This window comes from Pseudophryne corroboree, chromosome 1 (assembly GCF_028390025.1).
Source record: "Pseudophryne corroboree isolate aPseCor3 chromosome 1, aPseCor3.hap2, whole genome shotgun sequence".
NCBI lineage: Eukaryota > Metazoa > Chordata > Amphibia > Anura > Myobatrachidae > Pseudophryne > Pseudophryne corroboree.
Window position 1 is genome coordinate 768,341,557 of NC_086444.1, and position 27,121 is coordinate 768,368,677.

Genomic DNA, 27,121 nt, shown 5'->3' on the forward strand with positions numbered 1-27,121 from the left:
TCTGAACATCCAGGTAGTTAACAGACTGTTTACTCATAATATATGAAAATTTAACAGGGTGGTTGCGACTGTTATGTGTGTCGATAATCTCAACTAGATGCTCCTGGGTACCCTTCCATATTATAAGCAAGTCTTCAATGTAGCGGTTGTAAGTAATGATATCTGACGCTACCATGGGGTCATCAAAAAATACTTCCTGTTCGACTTTGAACATATATATATTAGAGTACGATGGGGCCACAGGGGACCCCATCGCACACCCAGTGAGTTGTAAATAGATCTTACCATCGAAAAGGAAGACATTTTTTGTGAGGGTCCTGTAAAGCAAATCAAGACAAAATTGTAGCTCTGGGCCCTTGAATGCAGGATGGTCATACAGAAATTCTTGAACTGCCTCCATGCCACTATCATGAGGAATTGTAGTGTACAGGCTGTGTACATCAATGCTACAAAGAATCACTTCCTGCTCAAAACGGTCCAACATCTGTAACCTCCGCAATAAGGTAGTCGTGTCAGGGGGTGCCTGAATGCACGGCTGAAACAATGCATCAAGAAATACGGCTACCTGTTGGAACAGGGATTTATTGGCTGATATAATTGGCCTGCCTGGGGGTCTGGCTAAACTCTTGTGAACTTTTGGGGTGGTGTAGAGTAAAGGAATGACAGGAAATTTAGGCAATAATGCTTGCCGGAGATTATGCGAGATAATCCCTATTCCAACCGCCACATCCAATCTATTAGTCAACTCAGTCGTAAATTGTGAAGTAGGGTCAATAGTCAACAACCTATACGTGGAGGAAACAGCAAGCTGTGACATAATTTCGGCTTTATAGTCTGCTAGATCCTGCAACACCAAGGCTCCGCACGTTTGTTACACAGTCTCCGAGTGCCGCCTCGTTCTTTGCCGTTGTCTACACCAGAGGGGAGACCCTCGGTAGGGGAGGGCACCGGAGCAAGTCGTATCCCGCAGTGGATAAATAGAGTGCCGAGGCAATTGTGTGTGTGTATGTATGTATATATATATATATATATATATATATATATATAATATATATATATATATAGATAGCGGTTAGGTTCGGCACTCAAGTGGGTATATAGCGTAATACTTGCTGCGGTGCCCTCTGTGATCTGTGGCAAGATCCAAGTAGATAGATGAAGAAGTCAGCGGCACTCAGCAGACGGAATGATAAATGAAAAGTGTCTTTCATTGTATGATCTGTCCCTGAAGACGGGGGTTAGTCCCCGAAACGGCGTAGGACACTAATAAAGACACTTTTCATTTATCATTCCGTCTGCTGAGTGCCGCTGACTTCTTCATACATATATATATCTATATATATCTATATATATCTATATATATATATATATATATATATATATATATATATATATATGTAAAGCAACGAGAGGTGCGGCACTCCAAGCGGCGGAAAAACAGGCACGATATGTTCCAGGTAAAGGACAACGTTTCAATGCATTTTATTCATGCATTTTCATCAGGTCAAGTGAATATAGACAAAAGTGCTTACCTAAATACCCAGCAAACCATCACCATCACCCCGCTTCCGGAACACAGGCACCCGCCAGGTCCGTCGGTGCTCCCGCATGACGTCATCACGCAGAGCTGGTTGCTATGGTGACAATAGTATACAAACAGTCATGTCATACAGATGCGATCACTTGTCATATCTCTCAGACACAAATATGGAACAACAAGGTCTGGCATAGGGCGGCAGATGGTATTAACTGGCAAAATACAACAATGATATACAACATATATACTGTAAACCATAGAGGCCACTTGCCAAATAAAGAACATATAAACAGAGCATATGAAAAAACTGTATCATGGCTAGATCTCTGGACAGCAACTTGCATAATACTTACAAAAACACACTGAGTCCCATTTGCTCATTGAGACCTTTTGAATGGAGGGTACCCAGACGATGAATCCACCTAACTTCTAATTGAAGAAGTTTAAGACCCCTGTCACCACCCCGTATGAGGGGGGGGGGGTACGTGATCTATCATACGATAGCGCAGTGTCACTAATGGATGTCGTGCTAGGGCAAAATGCCGGGCAACTGGCTGTTCACTAGTCCCTTTGATGATAGCCGCCTAATTGCCAACTGGTGGGCTGCCATACATTCTTTAAACTGTCTCTCAGTTTTGCCTATGTATAACAGCCCACACGAACAAAGCAACTGGTAGATTACAAACTTCGTTGAACAAGTAAGGGTAGGATTAATGGTCAACGTGCACCCCGTAAGTGGATGTTGGAAAGTTTTACCACTAATCATATGCTGGCAGGTGGTACAAGTGCATCTAATACAACCACGGGCATTGGCACGTAGTAGTGCATAGGGGTTAGGGGAAACATCAGATTTGACCAGCATATCTCTGATATTCCGCCGTCTGGTATAGCAGAACAGACGTTTAGTCTGATTTAACTTCAAGTCCTGGTCAGACTAAACTATAGGCCATAACTTCTTAGATATCTGGTTAATGCCACTACTGGCAGGGCTGAATTGGCCTACCCACGGAATCATGGCAGTAGTGTCTGTGGCTTTAGCATCACCCTGTAGCAATTGTGCCTGATCTACAGCTAGGGCATTACATTTAGCCTGTTCCAATAGCCCTAGTGGATACTTTCTGGCCAGAAACTTGTCAATCATGATGGTCATTTGTGCCTCTGCTTGAATGGGATCAGACGTGATCCGACGGACTCTGAGTAACTGGAAGTACGGCAGACCACATTTGAGCGGAGTGGGATGAAAACTAGAAAAGTGCAATAGGTTGTTTCTATCAGTCGGTTTGTTAAAGATAGATGTATGGCTATATCCATCTACAATTGAAATCTGAACATCCAGGTAGTTAACAGACTGTTTACTCATAATATATGAAAATTTAACAGGGTGGTTGCGACTGTTATGTGTGTCGATAATCTCAACTAGATGCTCCTGGGTACCCTTCCATATTATAAGCAAGTCTTCAATGTAGCGGTTGTAAGTAATGATATCTGACGCTACCATGGGGTCATCAAAAAATACTTCCTGTTCGACTTTGAACATATATATATTAGAGTACGATGGGGCCACAGGGGACCCCATCGCACACCCAGTGAGTTGTAAATAGATCTTACCATCGAAAAGGAAGACATTTTTTGTGAGGGTCCTGTAAAGCAAATCAAGACAAAATTGTAGCTCTGGGCCCTTGAATGCAGGATGGTCATACAGAAATTCTTGAACTGCCTCCATGCCACTATCATGAGGAATTGTAGTGTACAGGCTGTGTACATCAATGCTACAAAGAATCACTTCCTGCTCAAAACGGTCCAACATCTGTAACCTCCGCAATAAGGTAGTCGTGTCAGGGGGTGCCTGAATGCACGGCTGAAACAATGCATCAAGAAATACGGCTACCTGTTGGAACAGGGATTTATTGGCTGATATAATTGGCCTGCCTGGGGGTCTGGCTAAACTCTTGTGAACTTTTGGGGTGGTGTAGAGTAAAGGAATGACAGGAAATTTAGGCAATAATGCTTGCCGGAGATTATGCGAGATAATCCCTATTCCAACCGCCACATCCAATCTATTAGTCAACTCAGTCGTAAATTGTGAAGTAGGGTCAATAGTCAACAACCTATACGTGGAGGAAACAGCAAGCTGTGACATAATTTCGGCTTTATAGTCTGCTAGATCCTGCAACACCAAGGCTCCGCCTTTATTGGCAGGTCTAAATATAATGTCAGAGCATGCTGCCAGACGATCTAAAGCCGTTCTTTCTACTCGAGTAAGGTTACTCCTAGTATGAGGTAAGGCAAGATCTGTCTCAAGTTCAAGGAGCCGCATGAAAGTCCGGACAGATGCGTTATGTGTCTGTGGTTCGAAAGTCGACCTCGGCATTCATTTTTTTATGCTTTGTCGGAATTTCAGTACCCTCATTAGTGGTCACAGGACTCCTAGCGAAATGTTCTTTAAGCTTGAGTTGTCGGTGTAGGCGAAATTTGACAATTTTCCATTGTAGTTGATCTTGGTGGCAAGATGGTGTAAAAGACAGTCCTCTTGATAACAGATTTTTCAACATTACTGAGCTCATAGCTTGAGAGATTAATGACTAAATTCTCTGAAATCTCGGATTCTTGGGGGGATGCCCCACTCTTTCCCTTCCTCTGCCATTGGTGCCCGCGTCTTGTGTAGCAGCGTTGCCTCTTACACCAGGGATCTTGGCCCTGGTTGCCACCCCTAAAGGGTGATCATTTCGAGATATCTGTGCTGTGGAATCCGAATCCCTGGTAGTTGAAGTATGCTCATTAGATGACTCAAGGTCACGGGTACGATGCATTCTCTGACAAAACAAAGGGCGCCTAGGATCACGTTTCATATTTCCATCAGTCCACTTATACACATTGTGCTGTTCGTAATCTATGTCGACTTTCTGCCGTTTAGACGCTAAAAATTTGATGAGCTCACACTTATGAAGTTGTAGTTGATCATTCAATTTGGTATACCAATCTGTGGTGGTGTCTGCCTCCAAATTGGCTTTATGCTTCAACTCAAATTCGACAGCCTTGGACTATATATGTATTCATTTCTTTTGTAGATTGCTCAATAATGAGCAGCATTAAATCCATAGAGCAACGATTCAAAATACCGACCCACTTCCGACAGAAAGTGGGATCGTTTCGTCCAATTGTGGGGGAGTTACGTACTCGCAACCCACAAGGTATTTTTTTGGCTCTATAATAGTCTGATAGTGAAAGACAGTGATAAAAATAGTCAATTTCTTTGTGTTTGATTTTTAAGAACTCGTGATAAAGGTCTTCCAAAGATAATGACTCTTGCTGGTCACTTGAGGCAGACAATAGCAGCCTCTGGGGTAGTGTAAATCAACCTTGTGTACCTGGCGGCGTTCCCCACTGTTAAAAGAAAAGTCACAGTGTGTCCGATGTTCCCGATAAATAAATAATATATATATATATATATATATATATATATATATATATATATATATATATATATATATAAAATGTGTATGTATGTAATGTTTTTTTCTTAAATTGGAAAAAATGTACTTTTAAAAAAAAATGTAAGTAAAAAAATAATTATGGATAGGGTTACATTCATGTTCTTTTTCACCTATTTCACTCTTAAAAGAAACCCCCCCCAACAATTTCTGATCCTTTTTTGGGGGTAAACATTGTAAGTTAAGTGGTTAAAGTCAAACAAAAACACGAAAAATTAAAAGCTTTCTTTTTTACACTGCAGTAGTCTAAATGAAAAATGACTGAATTCATATTCTATTTCTGCCATGCTAATTATGTAAGCACTATCCGCTAGCGGATCGGTAGCTGTGAGACAGTGCTGCTGATAGTCTTAACCATTGTGCATTGTTCAACACCTGCAAGAAATAAATGTACTTGACCTACAGCTTCTTGTACCCTTTCCAGCTGTCATTGGGTAAGGACTTTTGGTGTGGACTATAGAAAATCATCTCTTACTTGAAAAACGACATATGTAAATGAACCCCAGCATTTTCTCCCTCTCCCTCTTTCTCTTTCTTTTTCTCTTTTTCTCTTTTTCTTTTTCTTTCTTTCTTTCTTTCTTTCTTTCTTTCTTTCTTTCTTTCTTTCTTTCTTTTTCTTTTTCTCTTTTTTTACTTTATTTTTCTTTTTCTCTTTTTTTTCTTTCTTTTTTCTTTTTCTTTCTTTCTTTCTTTCTTTCTTTCTTTCTTTCTTTCTTTCTTTCTTTCTTTCTTTCTTTCTTTCTTTCTTTCTTTCTTTCTTTCTTTCTTTCTATAGATTATATAGATATAAGGTGCATACACACTGTGCAATGTTTGCTTACAATTTTTACTATATAGTCAAAATCGTAAGAAAAGTTAGCACATATATCGCACCATGTGTGTACAGCTTGCGATATCGATGCGCTCGCCCGTGAGGTTGGTATCACAAGAAAACATAGACTGTGCAGGCAGGGCAATTTTGACTTTTCTGTACAATCTAGTTTCTACTATAGTCAAAATCGCACATAGTCAAAATCGCAAGTAAATCTAGTCCGTATCGGTGGTTCTGGTCTTCGGGCAGTTCAAGGGAAATCGCATAGTCAAGAATGGCACTTAGTCAAAATCTCTCCTTGTCTGTATACACTTTTAGGTAGGTATCCTATTAACCATGGTAAAACGTTGTGCGCGAAAAACTGAAGTTTTTCACTGATTTTTATTTTTTTACAGGCTATTCTATTAGATCGCCTGTAAAAAATAAAAACAAAATTACCCTTTCTCCCGAAAACTCACAGGTTCAGGTTGAAAACGGTGCTGTTTCCGGAGATTTGGTTCCCCTGTGACCGCGGACAACCTGCAGTGTCCCATGCCCGCTGCAGCAGCAATAGGCTTGGACTGCAGGCATGCTGTGACCCCTGGCGGGGAAGTCAGCAGTTATAAATGGATGTGTATGTGCTGCTGACAGCTGGTGCTCAGAGGCCAATGCTTCTATTTTGTTCAGGAGTTCCACCACTGGGTGTAATCTGTTGTGTCCATCAGGATGATATACTGTACATAGAAAAAACACTGCTTCATACTACTTTATGTAAAGGGTTTGCAGTAAAGCTTCTGTATCTTTCTGGTTGCTCTTAATATTTTAGTGTCCATTTTAAATGATTCTACTATACTAGGTATATTGCATGTTACTGTTTTTTTTGTTGAAGTGGAGAGAGATAAAAGTTTCAACCAGCTAGTTCCTAACTGCCATGTTACAGGCTGTGTTTTAAAAATGATTGTTAGGGCTGTAACACACGCGCCGGTTTCTCCCGGATGGCAAAAAGCCGGACAAACTTTGTCCGGCTTTTTGCCATCCGAGAGAAACCGGCATAGTCTCTCACACACCACGGCTTTGAGCCGTGTGTGATGCTGTGCGCATGCGCAGCATTAGTCACGGCTGGGAAAATAACCGTTGTTTGTGAAAGCTCCCCTTCACACATACGGTTCACTGACTGCAAAGACGGCCCGGCAGCCGGACCTTCCAGTGAATAGTTATGGCTGCAACCCGGTAGCCGGGCCGGGGCCGTGCAGTGTGTAAGGACACTACTCCTCACACTGTTCATTACATAGCCGGCACGGGAAAAAGTCGGCTCGTGTGTTTTAGCCCTTACGAGTTGATTGGTACTTTCTCTCTTCAAGCTTTGATTAATCCCTCCTATATACTGTGGTATAATAAAAAGGAAAAAAATCTACTTTGCCTGTATAGATACAAATATAAGCATGGAAAGAAGTAAGTTTTCCTGCAACATGCCTCTTCTATTGAGTTCTAAAACAACAATAGAATAATATTATTTATTCAAGTAGGACTAAAAGCAATTTTCATTTGCAGAAGAAAAACCGATTGTTCAAAATATTCATGTAAATTGTTTGCAAAAATGAAGAAAACATTACTAAGCATTTGGATAGTATGAAAATGAAGGGTGCATTAATGAAATGCTTATGTAAACTGGAGACTCCAGATAGGTTCAGTGTGTGTGTGTGTGTGTGTGTGTGTGTGTGTGTTTTTTTCCCCTTTACCTGAAAAGTTAAGTAATCCTGGTCTAAGTTATGCTTTTACACATTTTGATGATTTGTTTGTTTTTTTGCATCCCAATTAGTTGAATGATGGCGGGAAGGCTGCTAGAGCAAACATTGGGATTGGTGACGTGGTGCTTACCATTGATGGTATAAGCACTGATGGAATGACTCACTTGGAGGCACAAAACAAGATTAAGACATGCACTGGATCACTGAGTTTGACTTTACAAAAGTAAGTATTTAATCAGTTTTTGTTGTTGTTGTCTTTTAGGCAAAAAGTATTTGTACATGAGGCATGAAGGTAAATCCTTTCATCACAAGCCATACGATGCATTCCACTGACGATAAATGCTTTGGAAAGCGACTTTTAAAAAGATCTTAAATGTCAGCAAAGCAATTAGGCACTCAAAGAATTCCAGTTATTTGTATATTATGCAAATACATTCTAACCTGGTTTCATGTCATTCTTCCCTTTTTTTTCTGTCCTATATAACACACTGTTTTGAGGTAGTGGTGTGCTTTTCATGTACAATTCCTTTGCTTTTTTTATTTAACGTAGTAATCTTTTAACCATTTGCCTGGCGTGGTCACATTAGATGCGACCACGCCAGGCTGTGCTTTCCCTGGCATGTTCATATCTGATGCGACCACTCAAACACCCTTTGGTGGCTGCTGGAAGATAACCTTCTAGCAGCTGCCACTGTCAGTGGGACCTCCTGGTCTATCGGTTTCCTCCCCTATTGCTTGATGTGTAGCCGATCACTGTTGACCGAGCAGCATGATGGCACCTCACCAGGGGAATGTAAAAGAAGCCGCCTCACCTTCTCTATGTACACCCGGCATGTGCATAGAGGAGCTGCCGCCCGGAAAATGTGATGTGCTGATGGTTCATTTATCTGTAAACAGATATACTGATTACCGATTTCCTAAAAAAAATACATATATATAAAAAAAAATTAAAAACAGTGTGGGATAAGTCTTTAAAAAGATATTCTTAACCTAATTTAATGATTTACAAAAATTACAAATTCAGGGCGTTTAAAAAAAATAAATACCCCCCCAAAATTTTTTAATAAAGAAGTTAAAAAAATAAATAAATAAATATATATAATTACATATATTAGCCATTAAAGGGTTCTTGCTTAAATATACTTGATTATACTTTTTATTTGCAACAGTGATAGCAATATTTATTTTCAGTAATGAGATCTTTAAGTACAAGTAAAATATTTTATTGTAGAAATGAGTATTACAGTATAGTGTAATTGATGCTTTGAGAATATTTCTAGCACATTATTATATATAGCTCTATTTATCAAATAAATTGAATCTAATAATTTAGCCCAATTGGAAGCCTCTGGGTAATTGCTATAGTTTGTTCCTGATGGTGGAAAACAACACCAAAGCTGTATGGGTTCTTAGACAACAGAATTTATCTATTCTTGCCCGGCCTGCAAACTATAATAGTAATTTTTCACAAGATGGCGCAAACAAAGCTAAAAAAATACATATGAATCTTACATCAAAGCTTCAATAGTCCTAAAAGTTTTTTGGATGAATGCAGGTAAGTGGACTCTGATTCCAAATTGATTATTTTGCTGTGGATTATTCTTGGTTTTACGCTATTGGAATTCTGATATTGTTCTAATCTATGCCTGCAAACTAAGTTTTATAATAGTGATGAAGCCTTCTACATGTACATTTTGGATGGTATCCATTTGGATGGTCGACCTTTTCATGTGTCAGCATGTCCCGTGTCGACCATTTCCATGTGTCTACTATTTAGTCTATGCCGACCATATCTATGTCGACCAATAGTGGTCGACCTAATGAATGTCGACTTTAACATGGTCGACCATTCATACGAGAATCATTTTGGACAGCATTATTTTAGATAAAAGATGTAAAAAAAAATTCTCAAAGTTGCTTGTGCAATCTTTTCCATTTGGATTTTATGGAAAATGCTGCGGGATACGGTCATTAGGACGACAGTCATTAGGTCGACCACTATTGCTCGACATGCATTAGGTCGACAAGGTCATTAGGTCGACATGTACTAGTTCGACAGTTCAAAAGGTCGACCTAGTGACCCTGTCGACCTAATGCATGTCGACCAATAGTGGTCGACCTAATGACTGTCGACCTAAGTTGTGTCGACCCAACGACCCATACCCAATGCTGCAGTGTTTAGTCATTTTAACAGAGCACATGCTGCTTATTCAATGTACTCTGAAAAGTTGTATTTGTTCAACTTCATTGTGGTAAAATGTAACTCCAGGCATTCAGCCAATGTAGTATAAATGGACCAACATACTAATTCAAGTGTGAAATGTAAAAAAAAAAAAGACGACGCAGTATTCAGCTAAATCAGATGTCTGTCCACAGAATAAGCAAACCGATCCCATGTGCCATTATGACTACACTGACTCCCTATGCTATGAAGCATCGCTTTCAGACATGGTCTAGTTCAGCATCCATATTCTACACACTGCTATTCATAGTGTATATCTCTGTGTGTGTATATATGTATACAGTGGTGTGTGTATGTATGTGTGTGTGTATACACACACACACACACGCACACACGCACACACGCACACACACACACACACACACACACACACAGATTTTAGATGCTGGAACTCATTTAGAGGTTGCTAGATTTAGAGTAGAATAAGCAATAATAGTAATAATAGATCAGACTTGCAGACCTTTATGCTTGGAGAGGTGCGTTATAGGGTGTTCACATGTCAGTAAGATATGCATTTTTTGTGTGTCACATGGTATAGCATTTGTGAAGAAGATGCACTAAATTACGTTGTATGTGTGCTAAATAGTGCAACTCAAATACACCGTTACAATCTTAATTAGTTATATTTTTATGTGTGCAATTGTGCTGCTTTTCGACATTCAACTAGGAATGAGGACCGTCATTAGACTGCATGTTACATTTATTACTGTAGTTTAGAACTGGTGGGGAGTTGTTGTTTACCCATACCTACCCTTTCCAATCACGGTAGTGAAGGGGCAGGTATCCGTGTGATAAAATGCAGTATCTACTTATTGCTGACCTCTCATTTTACAATGATTGGACACGGCAGAGCTACAATTTCCTCTGTGCTCCTGTGCCCTTGCTGCAGGTTTACACAATATGTGCTTCCTCCAAAAGACTCAAATGTTCCATTTTAGTTTATAATTTTGACTTTCTAAAATATAGGAAAGAATTTAAGCAAAAACGCATCATAAAACGCCTCTTTTGGCCTCTTTTGCTGAGTTATAAAAAAGGTTAAAACTGCTCTATCAATATTGACTGAATTTATTTCCCTGAAAGAATACGCAATAAAAAAACTTTCAATGAGCATCTTTAAATGGGTTCGGTCATCGGGATACCGGCGGTTACATGACTGACACCTGCAACCAGACTTTGAACATCCCAACGTCGGAGGTGCTAAGTATTTTTACCCCACCCCTACAGTAACCCTCCGGGGGGTGGTAGTCTAGTGCTAACCCCCCGAAGTGTCTAGCCCCCCCCCCCTCGGACCCTAATAGTGGCCCCGATACTTAACTTCGGGAAGTCATTCTTATGGCGCAATGCTATTTAAATGAGTATTTCTATAAAAAAATGAAAGTAGTATAGGCAGGGCCGTCTTAACAGTAGAGTAGGCCCCTGGGCACAGCAATGCGCTGGGCCCCCTACCCATCCTTCAGAGGTAGGGGTGGGGATGCTGTCAGCGGCAGCTTTGATGTCCCGCGGGCAGTAGGGGGTGTTCTATCTTCTGCTCAGCATGTAGGACCTGGAGCAGTAATTTCTGCTAATTTCACCTTTACTCACAGATGGGGCTAAACTGTAGAAGGGGGCATTGGGCTGAATGAAGGGGCCCTGGTACATGACTTCCAGGGTGGTAGGGGTGTTTAATACGTAGGGAAGGGGTGGATAGTGAAGTGGGCTTAATATTTATAATTTTTTGGTGGGAGGGCAGCTTGCTTGACTGCAGATATCTCAAGTTCCTGAAAATGTATTTCTTAGCTTTAAATGGGATAAAAAATTAGAGAGTCCCACCTTTCAGAAGGTTCTGGGGACTTGGGGTTCAGAGTTCAGGAGCCAGAGCAATTTACCAACGAAAATCTAAAACTGAATATTAGGCGTGTGGAGTTGAAGCAGGGACCATCTGCTTGAAGGCTGATATCTCTGGTTCTGGGCATAGTAGAGACAAGATGCCAGTGTTCACTGAAAGGGGAGAGTCACAGCTTTTGGATTATACCCTCAGAAAAACTCTAAGTCATACAGAACCCAAGATATCTGGCAAGGAAGAGCAATTAACAGGCTTGGATGGGGACCACTGGTTTCAAGTCGGATATCTCCAGTTCCCCAGGGCCGATTTTCAAAAATCTGGTACCGCTGGAAAGAGGGGACCCTCAGCTATCAGCCTAGGGCCCTTAAACTCCTGGGGCCCTTGGGCAAGAGCCCATTGAGCCCATACGAAAAGACGGCCCTGAGTATAGGTGTACAAATTTATAATATGTACACATGAATGTGCAGTTAACTGCATATATATATTGACCCTTGTGCTAAATTAGGGGTGTCAAACTCGCGGCTCCTAACGCATAATTTTGCGGCCCGCTGTTAGATGCTTGTGACACTGTGACTTCCGATGGAGACTGTCATGATTTACTGTACATCAAAGAGTTACATCAGCAGACTGCGGCGGGGGGACTCTGATGCAGTGTGGGCGAATGGAGGCTGCTCTGTCCCTCCCTCTGTGACTCTAACTCAGCTGCCACTCGCACTCCCTGCGCTGGGCTCTCATGCCTCCCGGTGTGCCCTCTCCCTGTTTGGCTTCCTACTGCTCCGCGCCCAGTCAATGTCTCCCTCTGTCTCTCTCACCGCTCGGTCTCCAGCTCTGCCCAGGGCTGAGCCCCAGATCTGATGCATGCACAGCTGAGAGGATGCCTGTGTGTGACTAATTCCCTGCTGTCATTGCTTTGCGTTCTGCCCAAGGGAGGTGTCAGGGGGGCAGGTGAATGGGTGAGAGTGTTAGGGGGGAGGTGATAGGGTGATGGTGGCACATACTCGACTTGAGAGAGAGATATAGATATATATAGATTATATATATTGGCAAGATGCAGGGCACGGCACTCATGTGACTTTATCATACTTCAGCAAGCTGGTTCAGAAATTCAGCGTCCGCTGTAGAAAATGGTCAACGTTTCATTTATTTCTAAATTTCGTCTATGACATAGATGTCCTGACGAAATTTATAAATAAATGAAACGTTGACCATCTTTACAGCAGACGCTGAAGTATGATAAAGTCACATGAGTGCCGTGCCCTGCATCTTGCTACTACATATTTCTTCATGATCGGCACCAGGGCTCTTTTTGGAATTAAAAACGGAGTGCCAGTCTCTCTTCCTAGCTGTGTGTATGTATGTATGTATGTATGTATGTATGTGTATATATAGATAGATATTTATTATATAACAACAGTGGGTGCGGCACTCCAAGCGTCGAATAAATCAGGAGCAGTAGTAAGTCATGTAGAGGACAGTGTTTCAATGCCCCTTAGTTTGAATTAAAGGGCATTGAAACGTTGTCCTCCACATGACTTACTACTGCTTCTGATTCATTCGACGCTTGGAGTGCCGCACCTACTGTTGTCTATGCTATCTATTCAGTGAGGGCACCCGGCGCAGTAACGTGTTGGTAATGGGAGAGCCGGACCTATAGATAGATAGATAGAGATGAGATAGTAAAATTATTAGTATAAGTTTTAGTAGGAACTTACCACTGGGGCCTCAAGTGATATACCGAACACTTATCCCCCCCCCCCTTCCCCCCCTTCCCATGCTGGTGTAGGCTCAAAGGAAATCCCTGTTAAATTGCCTATTTTCGGGTGACTTGACCATGTTAACACATTACATTTATCTTTGGATTCTATTGTGTAACGCCAGTTAAAACCGTAATTTACTGGTCGAGAAAAAGGGTCTTTAATTGAATTGCCCCAGAAGTTAAAACCTGAGGCTACTACCATTTTTCACCCGCTGTAAATTACCACTTCTAATTGAATTCAAGTGGTATTACATATTCCGATGAAGGTGACATTGTTATGTATATGCTGATCCAGTCAATAATACAGCTAAACGCCTAATAAAACATATACTAATAATTGGATAATATATACCATACTATACTAATAATACCTGCTAATCTTTCACTGAATATGACTTGTGATTGTTGACTGTCAATTTAAAATTTTTTTTATCAGTGCTTATTATACAAAAAGGTCCACTGTTCCTTTTGGGATTGTAAAAAACAAACAAACTGGTTTTTATTGCGTACGGTTTAAATTTTATACAGCATTATTGAAAAATGCTGTATAAAAGATCACAAATTGTGTACTAAATTAATTTTATTATCAACATTAGTCCCCATAATTATCAAGCCCCCCTTGATGATAACGGGGACTGCGATCTGCAGCGCGAATTGGCCTTCTGCAAGAGGTTTCTATGAAATCTCCTCCTGCATTAGTCTATTAGTACATAGCAGCATTTCATAAAATAATGCAGAAACTGCCGTTTCTACATAATTTTATGGAAAAAAACAAAACCACTTGATCAACAGGCCCCTTAGAACCACATCACATCTGCGCACATACTTACTAGAAACCACAAAGATCAAACAGCAATGGAGTCAGCAACATGAAGTCTCTACAACTACAGGACTGCAGGATATATAATGCAGCTGAGAAGTCAAAAGGTAGCAAGAGTCATACACAGAAATCAATCAGGTAATACCAGAGGTAAAGCCTGACAAAGAAATCTACACGCGAGGTCTGAGGCCCGATTATTTTTTTTTTCTTATATACAAGGAAAGTATATATAGGTCTGTCAGGTGATGGCTAGTCCAATCTGGGCAGTGAACCCATTCTGAATAAAGCTAAATGGTTTACCTGAAACCCACATTAACCAGCCTTGCAAAAGCGAAGTGTGGCAGGCAGCTAAACAATGAGGTCTGGGAGGAAAAGGGAACTGAAAGGACCCTGTTGTATTGTACACAGCAGTCCATGTATGTGGGTGCTTCAGATACTGCTACCAAAATGCTGCATAACAAAACGTGCCAGACTTCAAAGCTAAATAAGTAGCTCTAATGTGATAGAAGAAGTATTCAAATATATCTGAAGTATTGGCAGAGGTCAGGAAGACAGTATTTTTATTTTATTTTTATAAATTCAGTGTATGACTAAAGGCCCCATACATTAGTGACTGATTGTCGCTGTTTTCCAAATCCCTGACTCCTGGGTTGGGGAATCTGGAATATAAAACATGTTAAAAATCTCGATTTCCCTATCCCGACCGAAAAAAGTTGAGATTGGGGAATCAAGTTTCCTCTCGCACTTTTGAACAGAAAATAAAAAAATGAATCTTGTGTTTGTGTCTATATGGTAGGGAATATAGCAGTCTCCATACATAGGGGCAGGGACTAATGTGACTGAATAAATATTCTCTTTGCAAAATGCTGCGTGACATACTGTAGGTTCTCTGTATTAATAACGTAATAAATAATGCTTATAACCTGAAAATCATCACCACTCCCTCTATCCTAGAGAAATTTAGCAGACTATAGAATTACATTAGGATTTACAGTAAACACCAACAAAATAGGGGCAATGTATGAGATGTTATAGAAACGCATTCCAATTAAAATGGAAGATTGGATCGCATAAATAGTTGGATTTTAACATACCATCGGTCACAGCTTTGTCAAAGGGATCTCGCACTAATCACTAAACTTACAACTGACTTCAAGACTTGAAAATGTCCTTTGTGGGTGCCTAAATAAAAAGAGCAGCTTATACAGTATTTGTGACAATTTTCACTCTGATATATTTTATATTAGAGATGAGTAGGTTCGGATTTATTTGGATTTACCCGGATCTCCTTATTGGCACGTGTTTTGGTTAGCCAATAAGGAAAATCCGGAAAATCTGAAGTTGCGTTAATTCTGGCATTAAGAACCTCTCCTCTACAAAAGCAAAAAAAATAAAAATAATGCAGTATCCGCACTCGCCACTAATAGGGTGGGGTGCATGTAGACCATGGCCACCTACTCAAAAATATAGAAACAAAAAGTACAGCACTCACCAAAATGAGCTCACTTATCCTCACAACATCTATGGATAAATGAATAAATGATGGGGGTTTAGTTAGTGAATTGGCCAATGCACGGAAGCCTGCATACCGCTCCAAGGTACCCCACCTTCATGCAGGTCCTACACTATTACCAAATCATCAAAATTTGCAGTTATATTGTGTGATACAGTTGCCAGGTTTTAATTTTGATGATTTGGTGATAGTGTAGGAGCTCATTTTGGTGAGTGCTGTACTTTTTGTTTCTATATTTTTGAGTAGGTGGCCATGGTCTACATGCACCCCACCCTATTAGTGGCGAGAGCGGATACTGCACCCCGCTTCTGGGGTGGCGAGTGCTGTGGTTTTCTATTTGCTGATAGATATATATATATATATATATATATATATATATATATATATATATATATATATATATATATATACATACACACACACACACACACACACACACACACACACACACACACACACACACACACACACACACACACGTTGAGTGTCCCTTATTCAAAATCCCACATTTTTGGTTCCCCTACTGATATGACACATATATTTATGTAGATATATATATATATATATATGTGTCATTATATATATATATATATATATATATATATATACTGCATATGTGTGTGTGTGTATGTATGTATGTATGTATGTATGTATGTATATATATATATATATATATATATATATATAATTGTATTATTATTTTTTATTGGTGTGTTTGAAAACTTTTGTATTTAAATAGACATTTCACTTTACTGGATACTAAGCAGGGTTTTAGTAAAAAAAAAGTTTATGTCCATATACGGATACCTTGGATTCTGCTACATAAGACCTATGGGTTAATTCAATGAGCCATGATAACAGTCATTTACCGCAATCAATTTTTTTTTTTTTTTTTGGGTGGACATCGCCAAAAACATACAGTGAATAGCAATTCGACCTATCCTATTGCAGATTCGCAAAAAACAGATACTTGTGATAATTCTTTCTATTAAAACCAGAAAAAACCTGTAGGAGAAAATGGTGAGATCTTGCCTGTAATCGAAATAGCCAAACTGTAGAAAAACAGTATAGAAGTATATTAGTGGACATAATAAAAAGATTTGGGGTACCTAAATTGGGTCAAATAGCGGTTTGATAAATTACAAAAAAATATATAAAACAAGTATTTTTCAGCACAATAAGTTTTCCAGTTAATTTGGGGGTACATAAAACTGGGTAGAAGTATATATTTGGGTCATTTTAAGCCACTTTAAAAAAAAAAAAAAAAGTGAATACTACCACCTGCAAGCCTAAAGCACTTGTCCTACTTATAAATCTCCCCCCATACCTTTGTATCCCAATTTTCAGCATTTTTGCATTTTTTGACCACAAGAATGATGTCATTATTAACTTTCATTTTTAATTGGCCAAGTGCCTAACTAGTCATACAAGGGGGTGACCCAGAGGTTCTGAACCATATCCCAACATTTTTACTTTAAAATAGGGATTTTTCCCAAGCTACTTGCCTGCTCAGATGTGGCAAAGTGACATTTTTGGTAAACCTATGGAGAATTCTCTCCGGTCACAATAAAGGGGTATATTCAGTGTGGATCACAATAAAGGGGTATATTCAGAGCCGGCCCTAACCAATATGATGCCCTAGGCAAAACTTTGGCTGGTGCCCCTTAGCACCACCACTAGTTCCGCCTCTGACCCTGCACCCCTTTCCCAGCACGATCACCCCTCACTCATAGCAGTCCTCATTTTGGTGTTCCTACCTCATATGTTTAAAAAAGGAACAGTGCACACATTCGGTGCATGGACCACAAAGAGGTGTGTTCTTGCCGGGAAGGGGCACGGCTACACAATAGTACCCCCAGTTCAAATTACGCCACACAGTAGTGCAACTTTATTCACATTTTATAGTGCGATAGTGTTCCTTATTCACTTTAAATCACACAGTAGTAACACTTTACCTTATATACGTTACTCCTCACAGTAGTGCCGCTTATTTAGATTACATCACACTGAATTGCTCCTTATTCACATTACACCACACCATATTGCACTTTATTCGCATTACACCACACAGTGGTGCCCTTTCTATACATTACACCACACAGTAGAGCACATACTGTAATACCACACATTAGTAATACATTTATACACCTAATACCACACAGCAATGTCCCTTACACATATGACACACATTATTAATGTCCTTATAAACATAATGAATCTTACACATTATGCAACCTTTATTAATGCCCTTATACACATAATTTCCCTTACACATATGCTGCACATTATTAATGTCCTTATACACATGACACACATAATACCCCTTACACACATGCCGCACACTACTGCACAACAAACCCACCTGTACACAGCACTCACATGGCTGCTAACACTGTGACCTCTGCTTCTACTTGGATACATATGTGTCCTCATACATCTTGCCTGAATACGCCATGTAGCAGCAGATGTCTGGCGCGAGTCAGCTGGCAGCTCTGCTAACGTTGGGCGTCTTTTTGATAAAAAAGCATTTTTTTTTTGCATTACTATGTGGCTAGGATGCACAGGTACCTTCTGCTGATTAAAATAATAAGTGGCATGCCTATATTCTGTGTGCGACTGCGGCTGTATCTGCATACAAAGTGCTACGTTACAGTGATTTCCAGGAATACACTGTAACGTAGCATTTTGTATGCAGATACAGCCACAGTCACACACAGAATATAGGCATGCTACAACTCATTTTAATCAGCAGAAGCTGTCGGATTTGGCCGCCGCTTCTGACAATACACGTGGATCCACGGCTATCCTGCTGATCCACATGTTTTCCGACAAGTCAGAATTCCTGACTTGTCGGAAAATCTGAGGGGAGATTGAAAAGGTTGGAACCCCTTCCAACATAAAAAAAAAATCGGAAAATGACTTTCCAACAAGACTGCAGTCCCCAACAAGAATTGAATACACCCCAAAATCTCAGTTTGTACTGTGACAATCGCATTTTGCAGCTAATTAAAATCCCCCCCCCCCCAAAAAAAAAGGGAAAGTAAACAACCACGATTTTTGATATTTATTGGCATCTTATCAAATGACACTGCTAACTGTAGTGACTTTTATGGTAGGTGGCAATGTAATGCTAAATAACATTAATCCTGCCCTACATTATTATTTAATTCTTACCCCCCCCCCCTTTTTCCTCCAACACCCCTTTGATCTTCAATGTGTTTTATGTCTCTGTTTATGTTGGTCTTTCCCATTGATGACATTGTATATGTCCATGCCCTATTGGCACTAGTAGAGGGCTCTTATTTCTCTGTTTGTAAACCCATGCCATTTCATTATTATACTTTTTTGTTGTTGTATATTCTTATTTTGCCTTACGGTTTTTTACTTTTGTTTATGTAGTGCTAAACACCATGTCCCATAGATGGATGGGTGTGTGTGTGTTACATACATACAATATATATATATATATATATATATATATATATATATATATATATATTATTATATTGTATGTATCTAGTAGTGTCATATATTAGTATGATATGTTCCAATATTGAGGTAAAAGGTGAATGAAACCGTAAATGTGATGGAGATTGATATTATTTAAAGTATTGTGCTTTATAGTATATGCATTTTTATTACATAGGGACTCTTAAATAGAGTAGAAACAAAACATATTTCTACATATAGAGCCTGCTCTTTCTGGCGGACCGTGAAGAGGACTGGCTGGTTTGAATGCCTGTGTGTGCCCTTGATAACTGTGGGGCACGAGACTTAGGAGGAGAGGGCTCGAGCCAGTGGCGGGAAGATGCTCCCCGAGAGGATCTAAAATGCCCTCGAGACACCTGTGGGCTTGGGTATAAAAAGGGGGAGCCATTGCACTGTGAGGAGAGTGGAGTGTGCCTCTGAGGGAGTCACTTTTCTCTCCCTGCCTGCACAATAGAGCTGGCTGTAGACATTGCAGGTGCAGGGGAGAGGAAGTGATCCACGAGCGAAGGCACTCTGCTATAGGAGCAGTGAGCAGCAGAGACTGGCGGCAGAGAGACAGCTGGGACGGGGGAGCAGAGCAGTCGGCATCCAGAAGAAGAAGCGGATGCAAGGTACCTGTGGGACACTGCTGACCTCCTCACTGCAAGCGCACAGTCAGCTACGGGGCACATATCCAGATCCTCCCTTCCATGGCAGTGAGCATCATTCCCCCCCAGCGGCGGCATCCAACTGAGATGCGCAGAAGCTAGTGACTAGTGACTTCAGCCTCACACTGCTTACCACCACCAGCGTGTACAGAGGTGCAATGTCCAGAGGTTTCACTGCCCACCAATGAGAGCCTAGGTGGGCAGGGCCAATATCCTATGCAAGAGTGATTGACAGGAGTCACTCACAGAAGACTACCAAGGTCTGTAATCACCATTTATGTGCATTGTCCTGCCATACACTAGTAAGAGACATAAACATTTCAGCTATTAAATGGAAACAGTGATTTTCCCTAAATACCGCACCATCTCAAAGGAACTGAGCTACAGTATTATAAACACTTGGATTATAGTGCTATGCATAGCAGGGATTAAGACATAGGAAGATACACTCATCCGGAAAAAAAGAAGGTATATATTTTACACAAGAACATACAAGTGAAGTGTAATAATAAACTGCTTTACATATGTGAAGCTCCAGTAGCACCTGAAACAGTTGCCGTTTTCACAAAGGATAATCTGCTACAGAATAGTTCACTTACAGTAACTACAAAAGGAAACTATAACTGATGAGCCAGTCATAGCAAGAAAAAGGAATACATTTAAGTGGAAACCTCCAGTCTAGACTGAGTGGATACAATTAATATACTATATTGCAACAGTCAGTTCACACAGCTTTTAATTGCTACAAAGCTGAGGAAAGGAAACACTGTTACTAAATGACTGGGAGAATTACTAGCTAATAAGCTAGCTCAAGGGATACAAATACAGAGGAATTCTACAGAATTCCCATAGGGAATTTAATGTTCAAAAGCCAAAAGGATTGGTGATATATATGCATATACAGTATGTGTGTGTGTGTGTGTGTGTGTGTGTGTGTGTGTGTGTGTGTGTGTGTGTGTATAATATATACAAGTACCTTAATCTCTTCAGTCTTACCTTGTTAAGATAGACATTTTAGTGATTAAGTATTGATATACTGGACAATATTTTGACTAAATGTTTATGGTTAGAATTGCTGTAATGCTGTTTATATGGGTGACCCTGAATAATTAGTCTTGGTACCGTTTATAGAGATGGAGACTGTTAGGGGTAATGTACCTGAAACCTACTGTTTAAAAACTACTAAATGAGTAAATATCTCTATATCTATCTATGTATATATGTGTGTGTGTGTGTGTGTGTATATGTATATATATATATATATATCTATCTGGGCACTTGGCACTTTATTCTGTTGCACTGCAGGACGAGCAGTGCCTTGGCAAATATGCTGAACTTATTATTCCCCTGATGAAGGCATACGAAACGGCTGTTGGGATGTTGAGTATATTATTGCATATGATATTTTGCTGCTGAATTACTTGTGCTGCATGTTTGCATTGGAACTTTTGCACTTGATTGACACATTAAAACACAGAAAGATGTTTACATGATTGAATAGTGTGCTGGTCTATCCTGAGCTTGGTTCCTGTGGGATTCCCTAGTTTATGGAAAGTACTATATATATATCTATATATATATATATATCCATATCCATATCCATGTTGTGTGATTTCTTTACCTGAATACTTACCATTACTGAAAAGGAGGGGAATCTGAGGGGACATCCAGGTAAACCTGAAACACAAAAGGTTTTAATTCTATAGTATTGTTTAGTTCGGAAGAGGGTATTCCCAAGTCTACTCTTCTTAACCCCATATTCATCATAGTTGAATAAGGGCACAACTTGGGTGGAGGCACACTATACGGTTCATATCAATTAATTACCGTAGTAACCATTACCAAGGGTTACATTTAAAACCCTTTAAGTACATTCTTAACAAATAAGAGGATTTTTTTTATTTTATTTATATAGCGCACAACTAAAGGCCAGTACACACGGGGAGAGATGTGTGCTGAGCGATCTACAACAGACAGCTCAGCATACATCTCTCCCCCACTCAGCACACAGTGCGATGAGGGGGGCTGCTTATTTCACGTGTGCTAGATTGTGCCTAGATTGCATGCAGGCCAGTCTAGTATCGGTGATAGCGACGCGCCGGGCCGCGCATCGCTGTGGGCATACACGGAGAGATCCGTGCTTAATTTCTAAGCAATCTAGTCAGATTGCTTAAGAGCCCCATACACTAGGGAGATGTATCTCAGCAATGATTTCCATGCAATTTTCCTACAATCTGGCCGGGAGCTTCCCAGGAGGCCTGCAATTGCGATTTCATACTTGAGTTTATTTTTACATGTGATTTATCTCAGGCAATCTAATGTTTTTAAACCTATTTCCACGCAATTGAGATAAATCTCACGTGCAGCACATGTGATTTGCGATGGGTGACACACGGGCGCGTGCGATCGCAAGAAAAGTACATGCAATTTGACATTTTTCATGCTATCCATCTCAGGAACTCATCACAATTGCACGAAAACGTGCAATATCGCACTAGTGTATGGGGCCATTTAGAATGTAAGCATGGATCTCTCCGTGTGTACCCCCTTTATTGTTCAATACTTTACAGAGTATATTTTAGTGCACATAGGTTGTAATTCAGTTAATTGCAGCAGCAAATTTGTTAGCAGTTGGGCAAAACCACGTGCACTACAGGGGGGCAGATATAACATGTGCAGAGAGAGTTAGATTTGGGTGGGTTATTTTGTTTCTGTGCAGGGTAAATGCTGGCTGCTTTATTTTTACACTGCAATTTAGATTTTAGTTTGAACACACCCCACCCAAGTCTATCTCTCTCTGCACATGTTATATCTGCTACACCTGTAGTGCACATGGTTTTGCCTAACTGCTAACAAATTTGCTGCTGCGATCAACTCTGAATTACCCCCATAATTCCCTGCTCCAGTGGAGCTTACACTCTCTATTTCACCTGGACACACACACAGGCATCCACCTTAATAGTTTTAGATGTGAACACACCAGAAATCTTTCTATTTTATACTACATTTGTGTGTCAGGCTTTTCGTAACTTAAGCAATTGCGATACCATTTGTGCACGCACCCGTACATTAAAATTGGCTGATAAAACTTGAGTCTGGCACAGTGACCTTGCTTAATACATATTTTATTCTTCTATGAAGTTGAGCCAGTAGTTAGTATGCAGATTGGTAAACTATTTTTGGCTGAGCAACACTAGACTGTTCACTATTAAAGATGATTTCTACCGCAGTACAACATTTCTTACTTTGTACCATTCTGTTTTTGCACATGGCTGCAAGATGTTTCTTTTCTTGCCAGCAAATTTAAATAGGTGATTTTTATTTTCTATTAATATTATTCCTTTATATAAGATGCACTGTAAGTAATTTGTAGTGGGGAAAAATTACTGCCAGCATACTTTACTTTCTTACCTCTTGGCCTAGATGTAAGGCACATAAATTAATTTTATTATTCATCTTATGGCAAATGTTCAGCAAATTTTAATGGCTACATTTAGTATACAGTGCTTTCCAAACTTACATGCTATTTAATACCACAAAGGACAGCTCTCCTGACAAGAGCTGTCCTTTGCGATATTGGGACTTCCGTGTGCTCAGAGGGCAGCGGGGGGTGCTGGAAAGGATCAGATTGGATCCCTTTCTGGGGGTGGTCTTCAGTATGCCGAATGTCGGGACCCCGGCGCACAGTATACCGGCGCCGGGATCCCGACACCCGGCATACCGACAGCTATTCTCCCTCGTGGGGGTCCACGACCCCCCTGGATGGAGAATAAAATAGCGTAGCACTCCACCGTGCCTGCAGCGTGGCGAGCGCAGCGAGCCCGCAAGGGGCTCCTTTGCGCTCGCCACACTGTAGGTATGCCGGCGGTCGGGATCCCGGCACCGGTATGCTGGTCGCCGGGAGCCCGGCCGCCGGCATACCATACTACACCCCTTTCTGGGGAAGATGCTGAGAGCAGCCCATAGGCTTCTATAGTGTAATGCTATCTAAATCTGGCGTTACTCATTGCATCCAAGCCCCAGAATGCATCACTTGCTACATATGGGAAATGCAGCCAAAATCCAAAAAACATCAGTCTTCGTATTCTTGGCTGCAGTTTCCCTTTAGTACATACCGTGACCTGTTTAGAGACAAAGGAGCATGAAACTGATAATGCTTTATTATTAAGGTCATTATCATGTACACTGTTTGAACTATTGATACTAATATGTCAATTTTTATATATGCCAATCCACTCCTGAAATCGAAGAGCTGTGTAAAAAGATTCTTCCAGCCAGGTCAAATTCCCTTTAGATAAGAGGAATAAAAAAGTTAATATTCTAACAATCAAAGATCCCATTATAATGTTTTCATGTCATAAAATGCATAGAAGTGTGCAATTCTTGTGAGCCAATCTGTAATTGGAGAATTGCTCTGTCTTCTTGCATCTCCCGTAGTTATATTTATGAACATGAGCCATTTTTTGTTAATTCTACCTCTTTGTTTATATATGAAATTATTTGAGTAAGAACATCTTTTGTCATTTTTTTTTTTTATACATATCCTTTAGGTAGTGTTCAGTATTTTATCATATTAAACTTCATTTAATAACCCTGGTCTTTGAGATTATCAAAATCATTTGCCAGTGAATTGACAAATCAACATGACTAAATAAACTAAACTTAAAAACAGTCCTAATCCAAATGCAACATGTTTCTTTACCTACACTGATTTTAAAATCACATCCTACCTGCTATTAAAATATTGTCAGAGACATAGGGGCTTATCCAATTACTTGTGGTATTTTTCTATCAATCTGCATTTTCGCAACATGGCAAACCACAGGTAAAGACCGCTGACCCATAGATTACGTGTACAGTGCTAGAATCTGTGGGTAAGGGTGCATTTACTGTGTTTCCCCCCCCCCCTAGTTACGCAGACTGACTTGAAGAAGTCCAACCTGGCAGTTAGCTACGGGGTAAACCCCATGGATAATTGGATATGCCCCTGACAATTGATTGCAACTTTTCTTTTGTTTTTCTTATTGTATTAGTCTATTTGTGCTGTTTTTTATCTGTAAGTTATGATTTATCTCTATCTGTAAAGGGGAGTAGGGATTTCCTCTTTCTCTAGGGTTAACGGGTCATTTCCAGACAAAAAGGAAACTTTTGCTGCTCTGTTTTTCCATGAATTCATACTTGCCAGCTCTCCCTGATTGTGAGGGAGATTCTGAGGGAGACTCACTGAAATAGTAGCAATCCCTAAAGGGGTCGGGTATGGGATTTTGGAATTTAAGATGCCGGTTGTCAGAGGGCTGACACTGGCATCACAATGCTCAGGATCCCTACACCTCGTGGAAAAGTATCCTAACACTCTCCCCCCACCTCCCACCCCACCCCTGCCAGCCTAGCTCCTAATCCCCCCTTATGCCTATCCTCCCCCCTTAGTGCCTAGCGCTATCCATCCCTTCTTAGTGCCTAACATCTCCCCTGCCCCACCGCCTACCCCTCCTCAGCATACTTACGTTCAGGTTACCGGTAGTCAGGATTCCTGAATCAGTATTGTGAGCATTGTCTGTCTGGTCACCAGTGTCTGAATTCCGGAGCCGGTACTTCGACAGCACGCATTTCGAGCGCCGGTATGCCAATTCCATCCTCCCTGAAGCGGTTGGCAATTTTCTAATTGCACATTTTGTAGGTGTTCTATTGATGGTGGGAAAACAGAAATCAGAGATATATACATTTCACTATACTGATCATCAATGCCATTTTCCCTGCATTGCTTATAAGGCACAATGGGGCAGATGTATTAACCTGGAGAAGGCATAAGGAAGTGATAAACCAGAGATATGTGCAATGTGATAAAGGCACCAGCAAATCAGATCCTAACTGTTAATTTACATATTAGAGCTGATTGGCTGGTGGCTTTATCACCTTGCACTTATCACTGGTTTATCACTTCCTTATGCCTTCTCCAGGTTAATACATCTGCCCCAATGATCCCTATGGCTACATGCATATTCAGGTGAGGTTTGTTGTGGCCTCTTATATGGAACCACTTGTAAAACACAATATACAAGCAAGCCTGAAAAGCATCAGTGTCTTTTCATCAACAAGTAGCTCTTACTGACTGCTTTGAGGTTCATTTGGATGCATCATTTTTTGATATAGTAGTACATGTCCGCGCTTATAGGCGTTACTATCACAGCTCCCTGAAATGCTTTTTCAGAAGTAGGAAAGTATAGGTAAATTACAGACCTTCATAGGGTTATTTTCAGACATCTGTGTCATGGGCAGCATAAAGGACTGATATAAGCACCAACTGGGGTAATTATTGTACCTTGGCTTGACAAGAAATTGGGATATTTATGAGACAGAAAACAAAAAGTTTGACCCTGATTGTTGTTGGTATATGTAGGAAATCAATGCTGAAGTAAGCAGAATAGGCAAATATTTTCCCACAAAATGCATAAAAGAACTGATCCAACAGAAAATACAAAATGTGTGAGCAATTAAATATGCCCACCTTAGTAAATGGGCCAATATTTCACCCTTTTTTATTTAGAAGAAGTAAGAATATAGAGCCCCCTGGCCTGTGTAAGTCCCCTTTACTTCAGAAGACACTGATCCCAGCACATTGTACTTATCTGTGCCACACCATGGGCCTAATTCCTTCTGAGCGCATGCTGGGGGCCACCCATCGCAGGGCAAGGCCTCCCGGCATGCTGACCGCAGCCCCCCCCCACCTCGATCAAGCAGAAATTGCGATTGCATTGCAATTTCTGCTTGATAGCAGAAATTAAGGTTGTGTCCTGCCGACGCAGCTTAGCTGCGCATGCAGGAGGCTGGCCGCCCTGTTTCTGATCGTGGCGGCTGCATGTAATGTCACGCAGCCGCTGCGTTCATGCCCATGCCACGCCCCCCATTTCAACAACGATGCCCCCGTTGGGCCGCCCCCACAACGCTCCATCTACGCCTTGGAAACGGAGCATTGCTGCCCTGCCCCACGACCGCCTCTGCCTGTCAGGCAGAGGCGATCACATTTTCTGCGCTCCCCCTCCCGCAGAAAATGTGGGCGCATGCGCATGCACCTGCATCATTTTTGTAATTTTTGCGGTTGGATTGCGTTTTTTGATCCAACCTGAATTAGGCCCCATGACTTTTCCACCTCAGCAAAATGTGAATGAGCTTAAAGCTTTCCGATGCCAAAAGAGAATTTACAGTGGTATTTTCACCTTTCAGACCTATTATACAAGTTTATATTATAGGCTCTACTCCATACACACA

General features: G+C 40.7%; 1 protein-coding gene across 5 annotated transcripts in view; it reads left to right on the plus strand.

The window, feature by feature from the left end:
- The window catches only part of PDLIM5 (PDZ and LIM domain 5), a 386,619-nt gene that overhangs the window by 128,127 nt on the left and 231,371 nt on the right, over positions 1 to 27,121 (plus strand). For all 5 annotated transcript variants that reach the window (XM_063917416.1, XM_063917425.1, XM_063917436.1 and 2 more), the window contains exon 3: positions 7,638 to 7,789. In XM_063917416.1, the coding sequence (XP_063773486.1) occupies positions 7,638 to 7,789 (152 nt within the window). The remainder of the gene's footprint in view (positions 1 to 7,637; positions 7,790 to 27,121) is intronic.